The sequence below is a fragment of the Delphinus delphis genome, chromosome 14 (assembly GCF_949987515.2).
Source record: "Delphinus delphis chromosome 14, mDelDel1.2, whole genome shotgun sequence".
Taxonomy (NCBI): domain Eukaryota; kingdom Metazoa; phylum Chordata; class Mammalia; order Artiodactyla; family Delphinidae; genus Delphinus; species Delphinus delphis.
Window position 1 is genome coordinate 70,691,352 of NC_082696.1, and position 22,488 is coordinate 70,713,839.

The window sequence follows — 22,488 nt, forward strand, 5'->3', positions numbered from 1 at the left end:
TTGGGTTGTTTGTTTTTTTAATATTGAGCTTCATGAGCTGTTTATATATTTTGGAGATTAATCCTTTGTCCGTTGATTCGTTGGGAAATATTTTCTCCCATTCTGAGAGTTGTCTTTTCATCTTGTTTGTAGTTTCCTTTGCTTTGCAAAAGCTTTTAAGTTTCATTAGGTCCCATTTGTTTATTTTTGTTTTTATTTCCATTACTCTAGGAGGTAGGTCAAAAAAGATCTTGCTGTGATTTATGTCAGAGAGTGTTCTTCCTTTCTTTTCCTCTAAGAGTTTTATAGTGTCCGGTCTTATATTTAGGTCTTTAATCCATTTTGAGTTTATTTTTGTGTATGGTGTTAGGGAGTGTTCTAATTTCATTCTTTTACATGTAGCTATCCAGTTTTCCCAGCACCACTTACTGAAGAGGCTGTCTTTACTACATTGTATATCCTTGCCTCCTTTGTCATAGATAAGTTGACCATAGGCGTGTGGGTTTATCTCTGGGCTTTCTATCCTGTTCCATTGATCTATATTTCTGTTTTTGTGCCAGTACCATATTGTCTAATTACTGTAGCTTTGTAGTATAGTCTGAAGCCAGGGAGCCTGATTCCTCCAGCTCCATTTTTTTCCCTCAAGTCTGCTTTGGCTATTCGGGGTCTTTTGTGTCGCCATACAAATTTTAAGATTTTTTGTTCTAGTTCCGTAAAAAATGCCATTGGTAATTTGATAGGGATTGCACTGAATCTGTAGATTGCTTTGTGTAGTATAGTCATTTTCACAATATTGATTCTTCCAATCCAAGAACATGGTATATATCTCCATCTGTTGATATCATCTTTAATTTCTTTCATCAGTGTCTTATAGTTTTCTGCATACAGAAAACTTTTGTCTTTTGTCTCCCTAGGTAGGTTTATTCCTAGGTATTTTATTCTTTTTGTTGCCATGATAAATGGGAGTGTTTCCTTAATTTCTCTTTCAGATTTTTTATCATTAGTGTATAGGAATGCAAGAGATTTCTGTGCATTAATTTTGTATCATGCAACTTTGCCAAATTCATTGATTAGCTTTAGTAGTTTTCTGGTGGCATCTTTAGGATTCTCTTTGTATAGTATCATGTCATCTGCAAACAGTGACAGTTTTACTTCTTCTTTTCCTATTTGTATTCCTTTTATTTCTGTTTCTTCTCTGATTGCCGTGGCTAGGACTTCCAAAACTATGTTGAATAATAGTGGTGAGAGTGGACATCCTTGTCTTGTTCCTGATCTTAGAGGAAATGGTTTCGGTTTTTCACCATTGAGAATGATGTTTGCTGTGGGTTTGTCATATATGGCCTTTATTATGTTGAGGTAGTTTCCCTCTACGCCCACTTTCTGGAGAGTTTTTATCATAAACGGGTGTTGAATTTTGTCAAAAGCTTTTTCTGCCTCTATTGAGATGATCATATGGTTTTTAATCTTAAGTTTGTTAATATGGTGTGTCACATTGATTTGCATATATTGAAGAATCCTTGCATCCCTGGGATAAATCCCACTTGATCATGGTGTATGATCCTTTTAATGTGTTGTTGGATTCTGTTTGCTAGTATTTTGTTGAGGATTTTTGCATCTATATTCATCAGTGATATTGGTCTCTAATTTTCTTTTTTTGTAATATCTTTGTCTGGTTTTGGTATCAGGTGACCTCATAGAATGAGTTTGGGAGTGTTCCTTCCTCTGCAATTGTTTGGAAGACTTTCAGAAGGATGGGTGTTAGCGCTTCTCTAAATATTTGATAGAATTCACCTGTGAAGGCATCTGGTCCTGGACTTTTGTTTGTTGGCAGATTTTTAATCACAGTTTCAATTTCATTACTTGTGATTGGTCTGTTCATATTTTCTATTTCTTCCTGGTTCAGTCTTAGAAGGTTATAACTTTCTAAGAATGTGTCCATTTCTTCCAGGTTGTCCATTTTATTTGCATAGAGTTGCTTGTCGTAGTCTCTTAAGATGCTTTGTATTTCTGCGGTGTCTGTTGTTACTTCTCCTTTTTCATTTCTAATTTTATTGATTTCAGGCCTCTCCCTCTTTTTCTTGATGAGTCTGGCTAATGGTTTATCAATTTTGTTTATCTTCTCGAAGAACCAGCTTTTAGTTTTATTGATCTTTACTACTGTTTTCTTTGTTTCTATTTCTTTTATTTCTGCTCTGATCTTTATGATTTCTTTCCTTCTGCTAACTTTGGGTTTTGTTTGTTCTTCTTTCTCTAGTTCCTTTAGGTGTAAGGTTAAATTGTTTATTTGAGATTTTTCTTGTTTCTTGAGGCAGGCTTGTATTGCTATAAACTTCCCTCTTAGAATTGCTTTTGCTGCATCCCATAGGTTTTGGATCATCGTGTTGTCATTGTCATTTGTCTCTAGCTATTTTTTTATTTCCTCTTTGATTTCTTCACTGGTCTCTTGGTTATTTAGTAACATATTGTTGAGCCTCCATGTGTTTGTGTTTTTTACATTTTTTTCCCTGTAATTGATTTCTAGTCTCATAGTGTTGTGGTCAGAAGAGATGCTTGATATGATTTCAGTTTTCTTAAATTTACTGAGGATTCATTTGGGACCCAAGATGTGATCTGTCCTGGAGACTGTTCCGTGTGCACTTGAGAAGAAAATGTAATCTGCTGTTTTTAGATGGAATGTCCCATAAATATGAATTAAATCTATCTGGTCTGTTGTGTCATTTAAAGCTTGTGTTTCCTTATTAATTTTCTGTTTGGATGTTCTGTCCATTGGTGTAAGTGAGGTGTTAAAGTCCCCCACTATTACTGTGTCACTGTCGATTTCCTCTTTTATAGCTGTTAGCAGTTACCTTATGTATGGAGGTGCTACTATGTTGGGTGCATATATATTTATAATTGTTAATATCATTGATCATTATGTAGTGTCCTTCCTTGTGTCTTGTAACATTCTTTATTTTAAAGTCTGTTTTATCTGATATAAGTATTGCTACTCCAGCTTTCTTTTGATTTCCAATTGCATGGAATATCTTTTTCCATCCCCTCCCTTTCACTCTGTATGTGTCCCTAGGTCTGAAGTGGGTCTCTTGTAGATATCATATATATGGGTCTTGTTTTTCTATCTGTTTAGCCAGTCTGTGTCTTTTGGTTGGGGTATTTAATCCATTTACATTCAGGGTTATTATCAATATGTATGTTCCTATTACCATTTTCTTAATTGTTTTGGGTTTGCTTTTGTAGGTCCTTTTCTTCTCTTGTGTTTCCCACTTAGAGAAGTTCCTTTAGCATTTGTTGTAGAGCTGGTTTGGTGGTGCTGAATTCTCTTAGCTTTTGCTTGTCTGTAAAGCTTTTGATTTCTGCATTGAATCTGAATGAGATCCTTGCTGGGTAGAGTAATCTTGGTTGTAGGTTCTTCCCTTTCATCACTTTAAATATATCATGCCACTCCCTTCTGGCTTGTAGAGTTTCTGCTGAGAAATCAGCTGTTAACCTTATGGGGATTCCCTTGTATGTTATTTGTCATGTTTCCCTTGTTGCTGTCAGTAATTTTTCTTTGTCTTTAATTTTTGCCAATTTGATTACTATGTGTCTCGGCATGTTTCTACCTGGGTTTTTCCTGTATGGGACTTCCTGCACTTCCTGGACTTGGGTGGCTATTTCCTTTCCCATGTTAAGGAAGTTTTCAACTCTAATCTCTTCAAATATTTTCTCTGGTCCTTTCTCTCTCTCTTCTCCTTCTGGGACCCCTATAATGCGAATGTTGTTTTGTTTATTGTTGTCCCAGAGGTCTCTTAGGCTGTCTTCATTTCTTTTCATTCTTTTTTCTTTATTCTCTTCTGCAGCAGTGAATTCCACCATTCTGTCTTCCAGGTCACTTATCCATTCTTCTGCCTCAGTTATTCTGCTCTGGATTCCTTCTAGTGTATTTTTAATTTCAGTTATTGTATCGTTCATCTCTTTTTGTTTATTTTTTAATTTTTCTAGGTCTTTGTTAAACATTTCTTACATCTTCTTGGTCTTTGCCTCCATTCTTTTTCCGAGGTCCTGAATCATCTTCACTATCATTATTCTGAATTCTTTTTCTGGAAGGTTGTCTATCTCCACTTCATTTAGTTGTTTTTTGGAATTTTTTCTTGTTCCTTCATCTGGTACATAGCCCTCTGCCTTTTCATCTTGTCTATCTTTCTGTGAATGTGGTTTTTGTTCTGCAGGCTGCAGGATTGTAGTTCTTCTTGCTTCTGCTGTCTGCCCTCTGGTGGATGAGGCTATCTGAGAGGCTTGTGCAAGTTTCCTGATGGGAGGGACTGGTGGTGGCTAGAGCTGGCTGTTGCTCTGGTGGGCAGAGCTCAGTAAAACTTTAATCTGCTGGGAGGGTGGGAGGGAGGGAGACGCAAGAGGGAAGACATATGGGAACATATGTATATGTATAACTGATTCACTTTGTTATAAAGCAGAAACTAACACACCATTGTAAAGCAATTATACCCCAATAAAGATGTTAAAAAAAAAACAAAAAACTTTAATCTGCTGACTGCTGATGGGTGGGGCTGGGTTTCCTCCCTGTTGGTTGTTTGGCCTGAAGCGACCCAGCACTGGAGCCTACCGGGGCTCTTTGGTGGGGCTAATGGCAGACTCTGGGAGGGCTCACACCAAGGAGTACTTCCCAGAACTTCTGCTGCCAGTGTCCTTGTCCCTTGGTGATCCACAGCTGCCCCCTGCCTCTGCAGGAGACCCTCCAACACTAGCAGGTAGGTCTGTTTCAGTCTCTTATAGGGTCACTGCTCCATCGCCCTGGGTCCCGATGTGCACACTACTTTGTGTGTGCCCTCTAAGAGTGGAGTCTCTGTTTCCCCCAGTCCTGTCAAAGTCCTGCAATGCAATCCCGCTAGCCTTCAAAGTCTGGTTCTCTAGGAATTCCTCCTCCCGTTGCCAGACCCCCAGGTTGGGAAGCCCGACGTGGGGTCAGAACCTTCATTCCAGTGGGTGGACTTCTGTGGTATAAGTGTTCTCCAGTTTGTGAGTCACCCACCCAGCAGTTATGGGATTTGATTTTATTGTGATTGCGCCCCTCCTACCATCTCATTGTGGCTTCTCCTTTGTCTTTGGATGTGGGGTATCTTTTTTGGTGAGTTCCAGTGTCTTCCTGTCGATGATTGTTCAGCAGTTAGTTTTGATTCCCGTGCTCTCGCAAGAGGGAGTGAGAGCACATCCTTCTGCTCCACCATCTTGAACCAATCTCTCTGACATTTAATTTTTGAAAATCTTTTTAGCTGTTGTCAGTGCAATTTTGGACTCATAAACTCAACAGGTTTAAATGTTTAAAATTTGAGATGAAATTTTTTTATGCAATCATTAGTGTCATTGACTGAAATCTTCTATTTCCATAGATTTGATCCAGGCTACCAATGAGACCAATGTTAATATTCCTCAGATGGCGGACACGCTCTTTGAGCGGGCAACAAACAGTAGCTGGGTGGTTGTATTTAAAGCTTTAGTCACTACGCATCATCTCATGGTGCATGGAAATGAGGTAAGCCACGTAGACCTAACTTTTCTTTTTCTGGCAGGGGAGGGAGGCTGGTGATGACTTAAGTTTCTTAAGCTTTCACTAATTAGGAGAAAAATAAGAGGAAGTATATGGTTCAGAGTCATCTGGAGTATAATTTTAATCTACTGTTTAGCTGTTTTTCAGAAATTTGTTGTTAGACATTTTGTTAGGGGTATCAAAGTGTTAAATCTGTATATACCATGTAAATGTATTAATGGACAAAAATATTAGGAGAAAGGAACAACAAAATTATTTTCCCATTGGGAAGTAATTCTTTGTGCCTCTGTGTGAAAATTGCTTTCATAAAAATGTTTACTTTTGGAAAATATTGACTAAACTAAAAATTAGCCATTTTATATGGGATACCTACCGAATCCTATTAAATTGCAGTGTTTCTGTTATATACAGAAATGAAAGATCACACAATTTAATTCTATTTCAGTGGGTCTGATCAGTTTTTATTCCCCCTCAGAGAAAGCCCGCAGACTAGGAAACTTTATACTGCGTAAAAAAGATCACAATGAGGGCTTCCCTGGTGGCGCAGTGGTTGAGAGTCCACCTGCCGATGCAGGGGACACGGGTTCGTGCCCTGGTCCGGGAAGATCCCACATGCCGCGGAGCGGCTAGGCCCGTGAGCCATGGCCGCTGAGCCTGCGCGTCTGGAGCCTGTGCTCCGCAACGGGAGGGGCCACAACAGTGAGAGGCCCGCGTACCGAAAAAAAAAAAAAAAAAAAGATCACAATGAGAATTTATGTTTTTAGAAAATTGTCTTTAGTATCAGAACTTGTTTAAAGTAGTGATTTCAGAATATTGATGTTTAGTTCTGACTTTTGTTTTTCAGAGATTTATTCAGTATTTGGCCTCTAGAAATACACTATTCAATCTCAGTAATTTTTTGGACAAAAGTGGATCCCATGGTGAGAATATTATGTTTTATAATTTTCTTGCTAATGTTTTTGATGCAGAATTTTTTGATTTTTGAAGTGAGGTTATTAATTAAAAATCCGTGTTAACTGATAGCTCCATTGGATACACAAGGGAAAAAATGTAAACCTAACTATATAGTTACTTTGTATTAGCTTTAAAATACTTAATTGTTATGCAACTCAGCATATGAATTATACATTAATTCTATTTCTTGTCTTTTTCAGTGTTTACCTTAAAAAGTAACAGTGGGTATGTTAGATCCACAATTGTTTGTTAATGAAGGTGTAAGAGACAATGAAATGAAAAAGTACTTTGCCAATGAAAAATAATCCAGTTTTAAATGTTTTTTTGTAAATTAATAGAATTTGTACTGCAGTCATTTGTTCATTCAGCATATTTACTGGTTGTCACTTAACGTATAAGGCAAGCACACCAAGCACGTGGATAGTTCTCAGATAGCTACATGTATTAAATCTGCAACAGTGAACAAAAATGCAAGGAAAAATCAGAAAAGGCATTCTGTACAAAGATGGTAGCATATCTAAATTGAATAGTCTTGGAATGTCTCATGCCAAAAGTATTTTTGCCTGAAGTAGGATTTTAAATGAGGCCTGTCTGGTACACTTATTGACCTCATCTTAGAATTATTTATATTTGAGGAGTTTAAAAAAAAATTGGAGCTAGCAAAGCACAGTTGAAGGTATTTTATTAATTAGTTTTATCTCCTCTGCCTCTCTCCCCAGGTTATGATATGTCTACCTTCATAAGGCGCTATAGTAGATATTTGAATGAAAAGGCTTTCTCTTACAGACAGATGGCATTTGATTTTGCCAGAGTGAAAAAAGGGTATGTTTTTTCTTTCTCATATTTATTTGAGCAGAAGTCGTCTTTGAGACATACTTGATTTATCTTAACTAAGTTAATTGCCAACTAGTTTTGATCACGAAGGCCCAGTTTCTAATAACCTAAAAAAAAAACTCAATAATATTATGCAAGTTACCCTTGTGGTTGCAATGTTACTTATTTATATTTTCATGCAGAAAATCTGATTTGCTGCTCAGAGTTGACATGGTACCACATTTTATTTCGTTAAAATCAACTCAAAATTCTTCAACAGTTATTATACCTTCAAATAATTTTAAATGGAGAGAATTTAAACAAGTTTCATTTAAAAGAACATGGCTGTAGTCGACAATAGTTATTTCATTGTGTTTTGATTGAGGTGAAACTGAACTGTGTGTGTGTGTGGAGACCTGTCACAGATCTGGAGAACAGATAACACTGTCCTACTGTTATACATGCACACACACAAACACATGAAAAGACACCATATCTGAACTAATTATTAATACTAACCATTGATTAGGAAAATCTCATTGATACAGACTCCTTGCATGTTTAATTCATAATTACTGTTTATTTCCCTCTAAATAGATGTTTGAGTTTAATCAAAAGTGTTCAGCTATAGATCTGTGCAAATCTTGTATCCATTCCTAATTTGAAATAATGGCAACATATTGTACAAAGTTTAATATTTTAGTCTCAAGAATTCACACAAAGAGATATAACTCTGTTTTCTGATAGCTGAGCTCAACTTAGCTTTGAACTACTTTTTTTTTATCATGGTAGTGAAAAATATAAACTTGCCTATTCAAAATAAACTAGTTTCTTGTGGGTGAAGATTTTATAAAATTAAGGTTTGAGTTCATCCCCATCTCATTAGAGATGATTCTAGTTCCTATGCCTTCCTCTGACTTCTTACATGGCCCTGGGCAGCCGTGCCTGATGTTCCGAGCTGGATTGTGACCTCTCCACAAGATGTCCACAGCCTTCTTAGAAGCTTCTGCACCGCCGAGTGGGCACATAAGGGCACTTTGGGATGCTTTCCCTACCGTTGAGGTGGGAGAGACCGAAAGCTGCCATTATCAGCACCGTCACGTCACCTGGGCATTTTCCTCAGCTGTTTCACTCCTGCTGCTTCTTGACCATCTCTGGATACAGGAGCTCCCTAAGAGGCCTGTGGGTGGGTGCAGGCTTCAGTGCCCCCTACGATGCACCCTTCAGTGCTAACCTCCAGTCACATTCTCTACAGCTGGTTAAACTCAGCTCTTTTTGACCAAACTGCAAATCAGAATGCCTTTTTCTTCACTTGATGGTTAATAGTATAAATTCTGTTCCCAGTCCTACAGGTTTTGAAGACTTCCAAGACATGTTTTCTCTGTCTCTCTCTCAAAAACAAACAAACTGGGATTTAGGAAACCTAGATTTTTAATACTACTATTTCTGTTATAGATTTAGAAAAATCCATTCATAAATTCAGCTGGCTTCTTTTATCAAGACCACATTGCTTTCTTCCTGAGGGCAGTGCATAGAAAGCACAGCCTTTGTGGTTAAGGAATGCATGTGGGTGAGAAGGAGTATAGAGAAGGGACCCAGCCAAAGCCTCTTCACATCTCAGAATCATCCCAGGAGATTAACAAGGAAATAGGAGGAAAACAGTTTGGAACAATGCATGTGGTCTCAAATTTTCCACATACAAGTAAGTCTTACCTTTTTGGTTTTTGTTAAATTGTAGGGCTGATGGTGTCATGAGGATAATGGCTCCTGAGAAACTACTGAAGAGTATGCCCATACTACAGGGACAGATTGATGCACTGCTGGAATTCGACGTACGTACCTCACCAGAAAATGCTTCTTACACAATCATGCTGCCTTTTATTTGAAGGTGGGCTACAGATAAGGAATTTCCTCAGGAGACAGATTTAGGTCTCCCTCATATAGTTGAATTAGATGAACACTTAGTTTAGGCTGTCAGTGAGGAATAGAGGATTTTGGTTGTCCAGATTGTCCGAGAAGTTTACAGGTGTTTACTTCAGTCATGGGAAACTACGAGTGGTGCATTCTTGGATCCCCATGTTCAGAGCAGGATGGTGGCCTCCTGTTGTGTTTGACAGAATAAAGTAGCTGCAAAACATATGTTCAGGCAGCTAAATACCCCAGCCTGCTATTAGAACCTGTTTTATACAGTCTGTTTAAATGGCACCATCCATGGAAGAGAATTATTTTTGTTTCGTCATGGTCCTTCTTCCTGCCAATGCCAACGTGGCTTGTCTCTTAAAACCAAACCTGTATCTTGACTGTGATGGTGGATACACTAACTTACACATGCGATAAGATGATGTAGAACTAAACATACACACAACAGGTAAAAACGGGAAATCGGAGTAAGATGGGTGGATTGTATTGATATCAGTATCCTGGTTGTGACATTGTACCATAATTTTGCAAGATTTTACCTCTGGGAGAAACTGGTAAGTAGTACATGGGAATCTCTATATTTTTCACAGTTTCATGTGGATTTGCAGTTTATTTCAAACTAAAAATTTTAATTAATGAAACATACCTGATTTGTGAAAATAAAATGTTCTGCCCTGTAGGAAGATTCTTAACTCACATTGTTATCTTTCCTCTGTTTTGGTGGTTGCCTAAAACAAAGATTTTCCTCAAATATTAGCAACTAAAATCTCTGTTAAGATTATGGTTTCGTCTATCCTAGTCACAACACCCAACTCCTGTGAAATTTCATTTAAAGCAGCAAACCATCTTACTGTTTTTTGACAGATTTGACAGTAAGGACATCACTAGGTATATATGGAATTGCTTCTCTTAACTTTTTTCCTTATTATTCATTTTTCTTTGCTTTCCTTACCGTTGATGTTGGTACTGTCTTACTTAAAGGAGAAAAGAAGTCAGAAAAGGAAAAAGAGCAGAGCACGAGGAGTTGTGAGCAAGGACTGGGAAATGGAGAGAAATCATTCTTCTTGGTGCTAGTGATTAGAGTATTTGTTGGGTGGGTGAATACTGTGAGTCTCCAGAATTATTTTAGGGGTAGACGGCTAGGGTATGTTTTCCCTATGCTAGGCTTCCTCTCTGAGTCACTGCAGGCCCCTGGAGCCTGAACTCTTCCACAGAGATCATTACACAGGGGAAGGAGAAGAATGTAATATGGCATGGTGAAAGCAGCAGGAGTCCAGGTGTTCAAAAGTTGGATTTGATTTATCTGTGGATCATTAATCACATAGAATGTATATATGTCTTATAATTGATAGGACTAACTTCATTGACTTAAATTGAAGCAAAAAAAATAGGCAATCCAGTTTTTGATATTGGTAGTGTTACTCAAAGAGTTATGCAGCATTTGGTGAATATGAATGAATTTCTTAGTCATTTGAGACTTCTTAACATGCTCTGAGAAAAATTGTCATTTGATGATCTGCAGTTAACTTATGAAATTTTCATCTGTTTCTAGGTACATCCAAATGAACTAACAAATGGTGTCATAAATGCTGCATTTATGCTTCTTTTCAAGGACCTTATCAAACTTTTTGCTTGCTACAATGATGGAGTTATTAATTTACTTGGTAGGTAGAACTACTGAATGGTGTCTGTGAAGAGAGACTGTATCAGAATGCAAAGATTTGGATGCTACAGACTTCATAAAAATCTAAGTACACGGCTCATTCAGGTCACATTTCTGTGTGTGTTCTTATGTCGAGATTAAGTGCAGGGAATGGAAAGCATTCTAGGTATTTTCAGCAGAAAGAGATTTCATACAGGGATTTTGATGCTTACAAGGTTTCGGAATGACCGAAGGAGCAGGTTCTAGGCTTTGCCTCTTGGAATAAGTCCCATAACAATACATAACTGTTCCACTGTGCTGACAACTACCTCTGATGCCTCCCCTGGAGGTGCTCCTATTTTGATATAGTTCCACACATCTCACTATCTTTCATTTGCCATAAAGTGAAAATCAGATAGATACACTGCTTGACGTTTGGCCTACAGTAAAAGATTTCTTTCTACTGACAAGGTCACCCCTTTCTGGGATATAATGATTCAGCAAACCACTTCCACCTAGTGCCAGTCTGAGAAAACATCTCTAAACCAAGCTTGAATTATTTTCTTCCCGCTGTCAGCTGGTCATAGGGATCTCCCAGAGGCTATAGGCATGATTGGAGGGAGAAGTAGCCGTCCAGAAGATGTAGGTATGCTGGGAGTATGAGCCACCTGTTCGTACAACCTACATGGGTTTTCAGGCACTGCTCGAGGCCGATCGCTTATATTACCGCCTCCATTTGATGATCGAGTATATTCTTGCACTTGTCTAGCTTTATGGTTTGGTGTATAAGATATCGCTTGAGGTCTTATGATCACTTGGTATTCTCTGGTCAGAACGTCAGTCTCTAGAAGCAAGCCTAGAGCAGTTTTTCCAAAGGAGATCAGTTACTATCTGAAAAAGAAATGGCCCTGCTCCAAAGCGCTAGAGGCTTCTGTTGTATTTTCCTATTGGCATGTGCCAGAGTCGTCCTGCAGCATTTGGATCTGCTGTAGACACTTGCAGTGCCTTTAGCTCTGCAGGAACAAAGGCCCGAGTGGCCCCAGGTTGGAGCAGTTGCAGAGTCTTCCTTGAGCTGGGCCCTGCTTCCATCTGACACCCGATACTCTGTTTAGAGCAGCACATACACACGTTGTCTATGCTACCTCCAAAACCGATAAAAGCTCGGCAAAACTTTCGCCTGCCTTTTCCTTACAGAGAGTGCAAGGTGAAGCAGTGTGTCTTTCAGATGGAGGGGACCTTTGGACCCGCAGAAACTTCATCGATGTAGCAGGTCCCTGGGCTTTCATAGATTCTCTCTCCTTCCCCTTGACCTGCCTGTGACTTATTAGGCACCTAGCATACCTGAAATTCTTTCCCACCAGCCACAGTCAACCTCATGTCATCAAATGATATCCAGTGGCATTATGACAACCGGAGAGGTTAATATACTTGACGTAAGACAGTGACCGTGTACTGGCATCCCTGCCAGATGAAAGAAAACTACTTCTGATGGGCTGTGTTTACTGGGGTAGATAGAAAAGAACTTGCTAGTTTGATAGATGCTTATCACATGTCAGCAACTGCTGATTTTTATGCTGGAAAGGAGGACACATCTGGATCTCTGCAAGTAAGAATCATCACCTGATAAGTTTCCAGTAACCTACAGTTCATCTCTAAGATTCACTCATCTTTTGCACAAACCAGGTATGCAAGTTAACTGGGAATATGATGGAATTGCTACCCTGTATCTTTGTAGAGATCATGAAACCGATGTGGGGATCCTGCTAGGTTTAAAGTATTTCTGTGTATTTCAAAGTATTTCATCTATGTATTCAGGAAACTGGGGAAATAACCACTGATAGTTTCATGCATCCACTGGATCTAGTTTTTTTTTAATCTCCTAATCCCCAGAAAGCCTCCACTCAGATCGGTAGAAAATATAGTGACATTTTGGATCCCCAGAGACTAGCATCGTCTTAGAGTCTGTGTCCCTGAAAATTCTGGGTATGTCCCCTTTCCCATGTGTGTAGTCACTCTGGTAAATGTCCCTTTGCAGAAGAGTAGGAATAGATGCTTTTGGCTGTGTTTCAAGGCTCTTACTCAAGAATATCTGGAGGGCTTATTAAAATTGAGGTTGCTGGATAGTAACTCAGAGTTTCTAATTCAGTAGGTCTGGGGTAGGGCCTGAGAATTTGCATATCTAGTGAGGGCCTGGATGGTGCTGGGTTTGGGGGACTACAGTTTGGGAACCACTGTGTTAGATTCACTTCCGGATATTCAGGCCAGCATTTTTTTTTTTTTAACATCTTTATTGGAGTATAATTGCTTTACAATGGTGTGTTAGTTTCTGCTTTATAACAAAGTGAATCAGCTATATATATGCATGTATCTCTGTATCTCCTCCCTCTTGTGTTTCCCTCCCACCCTCCCTATCCCACCCCTCTAGGTGGTCACAAAGCACCGAGCTGATCTCCTTGTGTTATGCGGCTCCTTCCCACTAGCTATTTTACATTTGATAGTGTAGATATGTCCATGCTACTCTCTCACTTCGTCCCAGCTTACCCTTCCCACTCCCTGTGTCCTCAAGTCCATTCTCTACATCTGTGTCTTTATTCCTGTCCTGCCCCTAGGTTCATTAGAACCTTTTTTTCTTAGATTCCATATGTATGTGTTAGCGTACAGTATTTGTTTTTCTCTTTCTGACTTACTTCACTCTGTATGACAGACTCTAGGTCCATCCACCTCACTACAAATAACTCAATTTCGTTTCTTTTTATGGCTGAGTAATATTCCGTCGTATATATGTGCCACATCTTGATCTATTCATCGGTCGATGGACGCTTAGGTTGCTTCCACCTCCTGACTATACAGGCCAGCATTTTCAATCGGTGCTTCTTGGCATGTTCATGCAAACTGATGAATTATCAGTGACAACAGAAAAACGAACGTAATGGTCCTTCTTTACTGCTCAGAACCTTTAGAATTTATTTGAATTAACTAGATTTTTATCAATTAGGATTGCCCGATTCAGGAGGAAAAAAATACAGGACGTCTCGTTCAATTTGTATTCAGATCAACATGAATAACTTTTTTAGTATTAGTAAGTCCCATGGAATATCTGGGACCTACTTATGCTAAAAATCATTTTTTACAATTAAAATTTAACTCAGTGTCTTGTATTTTATCTGGCATCCCGACTGCCGACATGAATTTGCACAGTCTTGCACTTCTTTTAGCATGTATGTTTTTTTCCTCTTGAGTCAGGCTTCGTACCTGTCTCCTGAGGACATGCTGGATTGCTGGGTTCTAAATCTCATTCTAGGTATTGAAGCAGTTGGCAAGGGGAAGGGAGTAAGAAGTAGAGGGACAGAGCACGAGGAGAATTTTTATTCCCTCGCGGAAGGTGGGTTGATTACAGGATCTCCAAGCAACGCAGGACCAGCCTCTTCAGACTGAGAAAGAAAAGCCTTTTCCAACAAGGGTAGCTCATTTTGGTTTGAATCTACCCAAGTACTTTCCTTTCCAGTTTTCTCTTTCAATAAAGAGTCCTAACTTTCACAAAGGAGACCCTGTTGAAGCTGGAAATTTAACTTGCCCACATACATTATAATTCAGCAACTCACAAGATTGGACTCTCTGACTTTGGCGATGACAGCCCTGTGTCTGTAAGGATAAGATTATTTTAGGGCAGCTTGGAGTACCACAGTCTGACTGGAGCCTTGAGCCAGTCATTTTAAATCCTGTGTTGTCATTTTCCTTTTTAAGCTCTCCAGTGGAGTCGGGAGCAGCCATCCACCCCACAGTTCCATCTGCCTTGTTCTCGTCATGGTCTATCCCAGCAGCTGCTTATTCTGATAAGCTCCATTCTGGGTGCTTATTTCAGAAAACCATAGGTCATAATTTAAGTCATTATTTTGCTCCTGTGCCGCACAGATTCCGAGAATCCCATTCTCCACTAGTTGCAGGTGGTCATCACTGCCTTCACATTCATTCAGGTTATCTATCTAATCCCAGATTCCTCCCTTTGACGTTTTCGAGGGTCTGATTTCTACAGCCTCTTCAGCCACCAAATACTACGTCTATGCAAGAAACAGAAGCCACTCCACGTATTCTAAGTAGAAAGGGATTCAAAACGAGGGGTTAGGTCTTCATTTAATTATGGGAAGCCTACAGGAACTGGTGCTGGTCTCGGCCTCCTGAGATGCTCCTGAAGTAACCAGTTCTTGTGCTCTAGGGAAGCGACTGCTTGTGAGGCCACTACTTGAAAGTATGCTGAAACAATCTCGGCTGCCTTACAGCACTAGGGAGCTGGAGAACGGACACTTGAAGCTATAACCCAGGGAGTCAGATCAAGTGGCTGTGACTGTGACAGTTATTCCCTAAAGCCCAGGAAAGCTGGAGGGTGACAGTGAAATGCTGTGAAAGGTAGCTCACCCTCCAAGGATCTTATCACTTGCCATAGGAAACAGCTGTTCAGGTACAGGAAGCCTGCTGCATCGGCCTCAGTTTCACCTTCCAGATCGCCCACAGGTCTGTCTAATGTGCGGAACTAAATCCGCATCCAGATCCCTGGCTTCTCACGAGTCTAGAAAAAGATAGAATAGAATTGGGTGAGCCAGTCACCAACGTCGAATACAGTGCCCTGGGAGGTTTTGCCTTTCCTGGGGAGAGATTCCTGCCCGTGGTGTGCAGTTCAAAACCACATCACCTTTATTTCAGGTGAGGGCGTTTGGTGGCAAGCCAAGGAAGGTAGACTTTTCCATTCGCTTTTGCTGGCTGACCTTAATCTTCTTTACAACTCATAAATGTGAGCTTTTGCTAAAGTTCATGTCCAGCCATCTGCTGTTTTGCTTTCTCTGTGTATTCTTCACTGGGAAACTTATCGTTTCCATTATGAGGAGTCTCACATCTACGCTTTCAGTCCTTCCCTTCCTCCTGAGCTTCAGTTTTGCACGTCTGCTTATTTGTCGACACTTAAATTTAAATATTGTGTTCTTACCTCAAGCTTTGAGTTTCCCACTGACTAAAATCTGTGCCAGTCAGAAATGAAGTTCTGTGGATTCATTCTCATCCTCTCTCCCCAGTGTACCCCCACTTCATCCCCACTTCTGCTTCATGAACACTGGACTTAATGCCTTTACCATTGATTTAGCAATTAAAGATGTTAAGTCATGTGACTCTCCTCTGTTATTGTCTTGAACACTCCTTAAATGCTGCTCTGCTTTACTTTATGTTGACTTTACAGATGGAGTGTATTAAGCATGCATTTTCTCCTTATATTAAAATAATAAACATTCCATGTATTTTTTTATTTCATTTAATTTGAAAAAGAGAGTCTCTTGCCTAAGATTAGGAGCAGAAAAGGAGAAGAGTTGTACCTTTTCATATTAGTGACCTAACCTTTCAAAAGTGGTAGTTGTACATTCTGGCCTCACGACACTGTGGTGTTGAGTGGCCTTCATTCAGCATTGTCAAATTGCTCTTGTAAAAGTAGCACTCTAGAAGAGAAGTATACGCAGTATCCCAAGTGTTTTGAGACGGGTCTGTTTTTTGTTTGTTTACTAACTAAGCCCTAGGAATTAACTTTATAAATATATCATGGGTGAGTCTTAGTCAAGGACTTCATGACCAGTTCTCTGCATCTAATGTTGGAATCAGCAGTGGTGCAAATCTTAGCAAACATTTTATCACTGTAATGAAACTCTGACGCATGAATAAGAAGATGCTTCCCTTACTGACTAGTGGTCGTTAGTAATAGCTTACATGCAGGGTCTCAATTTGTTTCACAGGGATCAGATACCTTTTCATCTGGTTCTTTTCCTTGGACAGTTACTCTGCAAAAGCCAGTACTAATATGACAAGGGAATTTATCAACACTTTATAAAGATTCACGTTACAAATGTCAATATTTGATCATTTCAGATACTGAAAATCAACATGTTATCTTTATTATGAAAGAAAGAGACTCATTTCTGGGTGACCCATCCCCTCTGTTAAAAGTGTTAATTTCTCTGGTCTCTTAAGCGGGTGAGGGAACTTTACAGCTTTGCACTGATCAGTACATGTTCCTTTTCTGTGTCATTACCACTGTTACAGAAACACTTACGAGATTATAACCTAAAACCATCATTATTGAAAACTCTTTTGTTGCTGAATCCTAAATTACCACAGAAGATACAAACAACTTAAAAAGCATCCAGAGGAGACAAAAAAACACTGCTTAAGATTTTGATGCATTGGTTCTAAGAGGAGATTGAGATTATTCAGTTTGATTTCTCTTTTTGTGTTATCACTGAAGATCTGATTCAAAGAAATAAACTTATAGTAAAGAAAAGTAATTTAGACACTTGGAAGAAATTGTTTATGTGAAGATTGTTTAAAAAGCAAGAAAGGTGTGTTTTACCAGAATAAGTCCTAATTTTCAAAGGTTTAAACTGAAAAGATCTGTTCCCCTATAACACCATATTTCTGTCTCTAGCTTAGAAGACAGGGTGGGTGGACAAAGAAAGTATACTTAAATTTGGCCATTTTTTAAAAGACCCACTTTCCTCTCAAATCCTAACAACTAGAATACATTATGTGTTTGTTTTCTTGATCTTTTTGCTTCCCTCGAATACCCTACAGGGGAGGTCCATGTTAAAAGTAAAATTACCAAAAAACTGTCAACAGAAGGTAATGAGTAGCTACCCTCAATAATTAGTTCTTTGTGTAATTATATATTATTAAACCTTTCATGAGAAAATTAAAAATACTTTTGAGGTAGTAAAATTACATGCCGAATGAAATCCAGAACTTTCAAATGTGAGAGAGCATAAAAATAGCATATGTTTAAGCATGTGCAAATATGAAATAATGAAGATACTGAGCCATCAGTTATGATCCAGGGTTGCCAGGGAGCTATTGTAGACACTGGCCGACTGTGTCTCCATCCGCAATGTTAGTAATTTTTGACTGAATGAATGGATGAATGACTGGCTGGGGAAAGCACTGTTAAAATGCTAGTTTTCTTCAAAACATGTATGGAGAAAATACACTCTCATACTACAATTATAATTCATAATTCTAGTCTTGGGAAGCAGAAGAGAGCAGCAAAAGGACCCTTTGTTTTTCTGTCTAGAAAGCTAAAAGTTGAGAAAGACGATACGATTATAGACTAGAAGGGACGAAACTCCACTATTTTATAACAAAAAGGCATAATGTTTGAAAGAAATAGTTGATGACCAGTAAAAGCAAGTATCACTTATATGGAGTGTAGACAATTTAAAGAATTCTTTAATTCAGAGAAGTTTATAGATTATTGCTTTATAATATATAGATTATTGCTTTATAGTGAACTATTAAGAAAATAAGGATGATGTAGGGTGCAGTTTTAACTTTTGAGATTGTTATCAGCAAGAATTTGATACTATTTTATGAAACAGAATATTACGCTATATGTATCATGAAGTATACCTGTTATGACAATTAATATATTCTTCTACTTTAACTGTATTTTCATTATTTAAATTGTTTCATGTGAGACACCTTAGAACATAACACCTTTCCTAAACTACTCATACCTCACTTGTTTAGGTGTTTTTAATATTTCCCATAAGTTTTAGTGCCAAGTGTTTTGATTCAGACATTAAAGTTGTTAAGTAATAGTATCAATGTAAGCTTAGAAGAAGATTGAATATAATACACTTTCCGAAATGCTTATCTATCTCTTCTAGAAAAGTTTTTTGAAATGAAGAAAGGACAATGTAAAGATGCTCTAGAAATTTACAAACGATTTCTAACTAGGATGACACGAGTGTCTGAATTTCTCAAAGTTGCAGAGGTAAGTAATATTAACACATGTATCTGGAGTAAACAGTAGAGTTCATAATCTGGTAAGACATTCTGCCACAGAGTCACAGGTTATTAGGGTTGGAAGTGGCCTTGGAAGACATTTCATCCTGCTTCTCACCCAGAGCTGTGCTCTGCACTCTTGCTTTTCAATCAGAAGATCATCCTGTGTCCAAATAAAAGTTTCATGGATAATGAGCTCACAGCTTTGCAAGGTGGTCTGTCCCTCCATCTCACCTCATGGCTGTCCTTGATTGTGAGAAAGTGCTTCCTTTGTATTGAACTGTAGAAAAAAGCCCTTAGAAAAGTCTGTCCATTGTTCTTAGTGTGTAAACGATAAACCCTGACTTTTCTTACTGTGTCAAAATGATTTCAATACAAGGAAAAAAGAAAACAAAGTATAATTAATTTTATAAAGTTTATAAATTGTGTCTTAAGGATGTCTCTTTATACGTAATCACAATAACTGTGTAACCATACAGTTGTTGTTCCTGAGGTTATCTGTAAATTGGTGTCTTCTCTTATGAAATCCAATGATTGACTCATAGTGGAAATTATGACATTTTATTACATTCCTTTGTCAGGGTGACAAATGGGTTCTTATCTTGCTTGTCAACTAACTGATTGCTAGGGCTGACTGAAGTGTTTTGTGGGAAGGGTTCTGAAGCTCACCAGCAAAGCATAAAATGCTGTGGACGTGGGACATTCATGCCATGTTTTTGCTGTTTTTGCCATTTTCAGAATATAGCACAAGAACAGACATTTTATACACATAGTTTCAAAAGCACTCTAGTCCAAGCATTATTCTTCAAATTTCATTTATTCACAGGAGTGATAATTGTCATATTTAAATTCCAAGACCAAAATAATCTTGCAAAATACTGTCTCTCGAGCTTAGATCCATACAGTTTATAATCAGAATTTGTTAAAAAAATCAATATGGGAAACAAAAGGTAAAGATTAGCTTAATAAACTACATATACATTAAAGCATGTTCATGTATATTTCCATGGGTTTATTGATGTTGGTGGCCTTTAAGGAAGGATAGAATTGCTTGAAACTTTTGCTGCTACACAAGTTTTATTTTTTGTATTTGATATGATTTTCCCATGGTTCAACTGTAATTATCAATGTAATCTAGCAAAATTTGCCTAATTTCTTTCTGTGAGAAGATCAATTATACCTAAACACTCAGGGCAGAAGATTATTTCACTGTTCGATTAATTCCTGATGCACACTCTTCCCAGTGTTCCCATCTGATGTTGTGTATATCAAAAAAGTAAAGAGCTGGACGTGTTACAATTTGGGGGTAAATATTTCTCTAATCAACATAATAAGGCTGGGCTCAAGGTCTCCTTGAGAAAAAGGGTGCTTATATATCAGTTCCTTCTATTCTTACATGTAAAATTTTACTTTGTGTCTCTTGATAACCTCGTGTTATCACAGGCCCATTTCAGGCTGCTGAGAAGGAGATATACAGAAATTAGATGTCATTTTGAGAGTTTGTCTTTAAACAACATAATAATAAATATTTTAATTTTATTCAAACATTATGACTAAAACTTTTTATAGAATGGATACTAATTTACAAAATTATTTTTAATAGAATAAACATTAATCACAATGGGTTAACCATTAGTGTTTTCTTTCACATTTAAATCGTATCGTTCATAATTTAAACATTAACTATTTGGATACCAGTGTCGAATGGTTTGGTTATGATTGGTAAATACAGAAAATTTTCAACAAATATACGAAGCTTCTCTTTTCTACCAAGCAGTGCTTGTGTGGTGTACATATGTATGGACTCCTACCCAATAAGCTACCCTGTTGTTAATACCATTTGCCTGAAGAATGTGTAGATGACTTGCAAGAATGTTGTTTCTAAAATACAACTCTATATATAGGCTATATGGCAAATATTAACATTAAATTTCCCATCGTATTAAAAGAAATGTGGAGTAATTGAATAATTCCTATGGATATATTCAAATTTTGCAGAGGAATTACTTAAAGTACAGAAAACTTCCTGTGCTTTGAATTCTTATACTGAAGTCTCCTAAAGCAGACAACTGAAACTTTGTAAAATGGTTATTTTACAAGTAATAGGCATGTCTGCTAAACACACTTACCTTTTATAGAACTAAATTATTCTTAGTTTGCTATTCCAAGGTAAATACCAACTCATTGGAGTTACGTCTCCCAGAATACTTGCAGACAGAAAGTGATGAGATTTCTGTAATACAGTCGCACTTCATCCTCCAACTTCATTGTGGTTCAGAAGTTCAGGACAGTAAGAATAGCAATGTAAAGGAAGAATTCCTTTAACAGAGTTACGCACTTAATAGAATCGAATCACCTTTTAAGGAGGTGATTCCAATATTAGGGACCCATAATGCTTTAATTTAAAAAACACTGACTTCATTCATATTCATATTTATTTTAATGGATCATCTCAAGAGGTATTGAAATATGGAAATAAATAGAATGAAGTTGCCTTAATTTATAATTTCCATACTTGGAAAGAATGTGAGTTTAGGGCAGACATAAGACAGCCCCCAGCAAAGAATTATCATCCCAAAATGTCAATAGGGCCAAGGCTGAGAAACGCTGCTTTATTTTGTATTTTTTGTAACATCTTTATTGGAGTATAATTGCTTTACAATGGTGTGTTAGTTTCTGCTTTATAACAAAGTAAATCAGCTATACATATACATATATCCCCATATCTCTTCCCTGTTGCGTCTCCCTATGCTGCTTTAGATATAGAAAAGGCAAAGGAAAGAAGTTAGCTCAGCATTTGACACACAAGTGGACTTGCCCCTCTCCAGTTTGCCTTATTGTCTTTCAGGAGCCGACACTTAGGCTTCCTGTATTTGCTTCCACATTTCCATCAGCATAATGAAGCACTTCATTTCTCACAGAGAGACTTGGGTTAACCCGCTTTGTTTCCTTAAGCCTCAATTTCATCATTTATATAGAATGAGAGAATGAAGTTATGATTTGTATTTTCCCCAGCTTTTTATTTTGAATAATTGTCAAACCTACAAAAGAGTTGATAAGCTTGTATAGTGAACACCTGTGTACTCTCTTCATTGATTCACCTTTATTAATATATTCCCGTATTTGCAGTCTTGATAGCACTTTCTTTTTCTGCCCCTCCCTCCCTCCCTTCTTTTCCTTCCCCAAGCTACCAAAATTTAAAATTCACATTTGCTTTTATCTAGTAATTCCACTTCTACAAATGTGTCCTACAGATGTGTCCACACAGGTGCAAAGTGATGTGTGCAGCATTGCTTGCAATGGCAAGGGATTGCAAGCAACTTAGATGTTCATTAATAGGTGACTTGTTAAATAAATTGTAAGACAAGGAAGCTGTTTAAAAATGAGGAAATTCTGTATATTAATATGGATATAGTTCCAAGATGTATTGTTAAATGAAAAGTATAATCCCAGTGTATATAATACACTATTATTTTATAATAATGTGGGAAATAACTATGTATTTATGGATTTACTGTTTCCTTGGATATGCATAAAGAAACTCTGGAAGGATACATCTTGGATGTCACAGTGGTTCTCTCTGTGTGAGGAAGGGTGGAAACTACACCCTGAACAAGTTATTAAAATTCAGTGAACATTCCCTGTCCAGAGGGCTGACTGGGCATAATTAACAATTTAAATTTAGTCGAAGCATTTTAAAAAAATTTTAGTTGCCATTAACCATGGAGGAAACCTTTTACACTTCAGTTTCCTAAGTTCTTTTTTTCAGGTTCTAGCAAAATTCTGTACATTTGTTATGTCTCTATTGCCAAAATCATTGCTCTTATATTGA

General features: G+C 37.9%; 1 protein-coding gene across 5 annotated transcripts in view; it reads left to right on the forward strand.

Annotated features, from left to right (window-relative positions):
• SNAP91 (synaptosome associated protein 91) overlaps positions 1-22,488 on the forward strand; it is a 159,081-nt gene that overhangs the window by 48,271 nt on the left and 88,322 nt on the right. For all 5 annotated transcript variants that reach the window (XM_060030276.1, XM_060030274.1, XM_060030278.1 and 2 more), the window contains exons 3-8: positions 5,361-5,503; positions 6,363-6,438; positions 7,192-7,294; positions 9,024-9,117; positions 10,758-10,869; positions 18,539-18,645. In XM_060030276.1, coding sequence (XP_059886259.1) covers positions 5,361-5,503; positions 6,363-6,438; positions 7,192-7,294; positions 9,024-9,117; positions 10,758-10,869; positions 18,539-18,645 — 635 coding nt within the window. The remainder of the gene's footprint in view (positions 1-5,360; positions 5,504-6,362; positions 6,439-7,191; positions 7,295-9,023; positions 9,118-10,757; positions 10,870-18,538; positions 18,646-22,488) is intronic.